The sequence below is a fragment of the Octodon degus genome, unplaced genomic scaffold (assembly GCF_000260255.1).
Source record: "Octodon degus isolate 3935 unplaced genomic scaffold, OctDeg1.0 scaffold00183, whole genome shotgun sequence".
Lineage (NCBI taxonomy): Eukaryota > Metazoa > Chordata > Mammalia > Rodentia > Octodontidae > Octodon > Octodon degus.
The window spans coordinates 535078-539451 of record NW_004524759.1 but is presented as its reverse complement, the minus strand read 5'-3'; the positions used below and the strand labels follow the sequence as shown (position 1 = coordinate 539451).

Sequence of the window (4374 nt, the reverse complement as noted above, 5' to 3'; positions counted from 1 at the left end):
GGCCATTGCTTGGCCAATGTACTCTCTGTAAAAGCCTGAGAGAATGTTCTCTCTCCATGTGACTCTCCTTAGGCACACTCTACATCATCGATCACTTTCCTCTTTGGCCTTATAATCTTGATCAGAAAATTTGAGACACTACCGAGTTACATGACGTTACAGTACAAAGAACTAGAATTTGTTACAATCAAAATTTTGAGAAGTTGACTATGTTAAATCTTCGGTGAACCATACCCTTTTCTGGATCTTATCATCTGCACTTTCATCTGTAGATGGTGGCCACAGGAATCTGTCGCTCAGATGACCATGTGGTTAGTGGACACTTAATGACTGCTCTTCCTGTGATCCTGGGCCACGAAGCAGCTGGCATTGTGGAAAGCATTGGAGAAGGGGTGACTTCAGTAAAACCAGGTACACGATTCACACTCACTGAATGTGTTTTGGTTCATTATGCCAAGATCATCCAGGCCAGATCAGGAACTGCAGCCTCTGGAGATGTAAACACTCTCATGGGGCCTGGATGAACTGGACCAAGAGGTGACACTTTCCCTTTACCTCTGACTCACACATGCTATAAGCAAATGACCATGTATTTTCTCATTCAACATCTACTTATCGAGTTCATACTTGATGCCAGGCCTCAGATTCGAGCTGGGTGTACATGAGCTTCACAAGCACACAGTGCCAGCCAAAGAGGAGTCACGTTCTAATGACCTCCTTCATAGGGTGACAGAGCACTGCGTCTGTCAAGAGCCAAACAGAACTACAAACGGGACAAGAAAAAAACATAGGTTGTGGCCCAGTCCCTACATCAGTATACACAATTGTTCTGTGCTGACTTCACAAAATAGTGCTTCAAGGCTGTGACTGAGTCAACAGGACCTCTTGTCAGGTGGGGAGTGAAGCCCTCTCACCAACTTCCTCTTCCAATATGGCCACCTTTCTGATCACAAAAGCATAGCCACAGAGCAGAGGGAAGGAACTGAAAGAAAGAAAGCAGCAAGTACGCAGCCACAATGTCAGTTTTAAAGTGATGGTTACAGTTAAACTTGACTGGTTACAAGTAAGTAATTATTTGAGTGTAATTCTCAATCCTAATTTTATTATGTAGATTATGTTTTCACAATGAGAATGAATTGACAAAGCATTTACATACCATCACCTTTACATAATACTTGTTCATAAAATGGGATAGCTCAATAATTCTTTCTGGTTTCCTTGAAAAAGCCCCATGATTAAAAACACAAACCATTTTTAATTTTAAAACATCACTTGAGCTACTAGATGAAACTCCATCTTTTCCATGTACTTTGTTAGATTCTTAACAGAAAATAAAACAGGTAGTATAGTTTTTCTTGGAGGGCATGTTATTGCCTTTAGTTAGAGAAGACTGACAACACATGTTTTCCTTTTCCCTGCCCTATCTACAGCAGGCGTAATAGATTTTCCATAAATTATAGACAAAAGTATTTGAATTTCAGTTACTATTATAAAAGAAAGCATTTAATTTATTGTTAGGATTTCCAATGGAATCTCTTGAATTCTTTGTGCCATTTTTGTTAGTTTTAGCCTAAGTACAATGAATTTTAGAAGCTTTTACATCATAATAAAGGTAAGCATGGACTTTGAAAACTGAAAAGTAGATTATCAAACTGATTTTAATGTAACCAATGACAGAATCCTTAAGATTTTATTGAAATAATTACATTTATTTTTACTTAATTTTATCTTATGAAAGTTGTACAAAACATACGATTTTCCCAACATCTTGCTGAATTTAAAATTTATATAAATATATTGATAATATTATCTAATTATATAATATAAAATACGATATAATTTTATATGATATATAAAATAATGTAATATATCAGTATATAATGTATTTAGGTTTAGATTGAAGGTTTCATTAAGATTTTAATGTTATGATGCATAAAGTTTCCAAGTAAAATCAGTGTACACAATAATATCAAGTATTAATATAATGGAAATAAATTTTAGTCCTTGTTGTTATCCACATCTTCATGTGCTATTGAGATTTCTGCAGACACATAATATAAGTGGATAATAATGCTCAAAGCATTAATCAGTGATATTCTTGTGACTGGATTCTATTTCTAAGAGAACTTTTTGAGGATATATTTTTCCATGCATAAGCTTTAAGTTCTTTGGGTAAGAATTCCTGGGTAGAAATTGAAAAATAATTCATGGTATTTCCCCTTCAGGTGATAAAGTCATCCCACTGTTTGTTCCCCAGTGTGGAAAATGCAAAAGTTGTAAACACCCAGAAAGCAACTTCTGCGTGAAAAATGAGTAGGTGTCTTTCTTTTTCTGCTTCTGGAGTTGCACATCAGTTGTGCTCTGTCTCATGTCTTTGTGTGCCTGTGTGTCTCACTGAACAGTTTATCATCAGGGAATCCGGGCAAACTGCAGGACGGCACCACCAGGTTCACCTGCAGAGGAAAGCCCATCCACCACTTCCTGGGCACCAGCACCTTCTCTCAGTACACAGTGGTGGATGAGATCTCCGTGGCCAAAATCGATGCAGCCTCACCCCTGGAGAAGGTCTGTCTCATTGGCTGTGGATTTTCTACCGGTTATGGCTCTGCTGTCAAAGTTGCCAAGGTAGGCTTGACCATGTCTGATGACACTAGGTATACTCAGCCTGACAATACCCACAGGGAAGCCGTTCCTCGCAGGGATCACAGGTTATTTTCATGGATTTGTGGTGTTGACAATTTATAGAAAAGTAGACCTCGCAGGAAAGGGAGAACCTGTCCTGTAAAAATTCACTTGTTTATCACAAATGGAAATGTTGTTGATAATTAGGTGAGGGAAAGTAGATTTCCTTTTCAATATTGATTCAATATTTGTTTTCATGAGAATACTGAGTTTAGGGCTCTGGGGAGATATCTCAGTGGAATAAGTGCATGCCTGGCATGTGCAAGGTGCTGAGTTCAATCTCTGGTACCACCATAAAAAAAAGAGAATACTGAGTTTTAGATCTGAGAATTCATTTAGTCACTCATTCTATAGTTACACTGCAAAGATGCACACATTAGGATGACAGGTTCTGCTGAGTTTGAGGGAGCCAATGTGAATAATACATAATAATATACAATAGTAACTTTAAAAATAGGAAACAACCTGGGATACCTCCCCAGGTACCATGTCAGCTGTGCCTCCCTACCCATGATCCCACTGGGGAGGGTTGAAAATAAACCTGCCTCCCATCCCCAACAGCCAGGAAACAGCAGCTCTGGCCCACAGGACACAAAAGAACAGTGAGTCCAAAGGTAGTTTTTAAGGACAGAACATATCGGTATATTCTGAGTCCTGGATTTCAGTTAACAGCATATGCCACACCTTATCTGAAACAGTCCCAGATCAAGGGTCACCCACTGTGTAAAAGTAATGACGCTTCACATTTCTGTCTATGGGATTTCCTACCTCCCTTGCCACAACATACATACTTGTGAAGTGTTATGCCTCAGTAGAAAATCATTATAGACACCCCTTCCCCAAATGCCATTTGCTTTATAAAACTGAGATCCAGACACATAGAGTTATTTACTCAAATGTTTACATTTGATCTAAGACTAGCATCTCTTCTGAGATTTTGATATAAAATTATGCTTGAAAATTATTTGCACCTTTAAATCACACTATGAAAGCTGCATTGCTATGCTGAAAATGGTAGTGTACCTGATGGCATATAATAACACTTGGTGAAAGAGTGAGTGAGTAGATACCCTTACAGGAATATCACAGTGAGTTTACTTGGAACAAGAATAGTCTATCTATGGAAGACTAACTTCAGAAGATCAGGCTTGTTCAACAGCCACAGCCAATGTAGGCCTTGAGAACATCTGTTGCATATGCCGTTTCTAGTTAAATTTCTGAGACCTCAGTCTTAAGCCCCATTAGTCCTCGTTCAGTGGCTTCTGGATTGTAGAGGTAGTCTAACTTAGCTAATCTATAAATAGATTAGAAGGATGCTTAGGAAAAGGGTTTCAATGTTATTAAAATAAAAAAAAACTTTTTTGTATTATTACTTATTATTTTTAAATATCAAAGATAAAGATCTATAAGCATCGCCTTGGCCCCAAGTGTTATTTTTTTCTTTCTTTTTTCCCTGTGAGTCTACAGGGTCTACAGGGTCTCACTACATAGATTGAACTTGTAGTGATTCTCCTGTTTTCAGTCTCCCAAGTGCTGGGATTACATGCATGCCCCACCATAACCAGTCTCAATTGCCACCTCAGCATGCCCCAGGGGCAAGGCCAGCACAGCATGCTGGGGATTGAACAACCTGGTCCCTGCACCTGTTTGCAGGCACTTTAATCTGCTGAGCTATTTGGCTGGCAATTGAAT

General features: G+C 38.6%; 2 protein-coding genes across 4 annotated transcripts in view; both read left to right on the top strand.

The window, feature by feature from the left end:
• The window catches only part of LOC101593148 (alcohol dehydrogenase E chain-like), a 178167-nt gene that overhangs the window by 30467 nt on the left and 143326 nt on the right, over nucleotides 1-4374 (top strand). The window lies entirely within an intron of this gene.
• LOC101569815 (alcohol dehydrogenase E chain-like) overlaps nucleotides 263-4374 on the top strand; it is a 21943-nt gene continuing 17831 nt past the window's right edge. The window contains exons 1-3 of the mRNA XM_023703882.1: nucleotides 263-411; nucleotides 2226-2313; nucleotides 2403-2625. Coding sequence (XP_023559650.1) covers nucleotides 273-411; nucleotides 2226-2313; nucleotides 2403-2625 — 450 coding nt within the window. The 5' untranslated portion in view covers nucleotides 263-272. The remainder of the gene's footprint in view (nucleotides 412-2225; nucleotides 2314-2402; nucleotides 2626-4374) is intronic.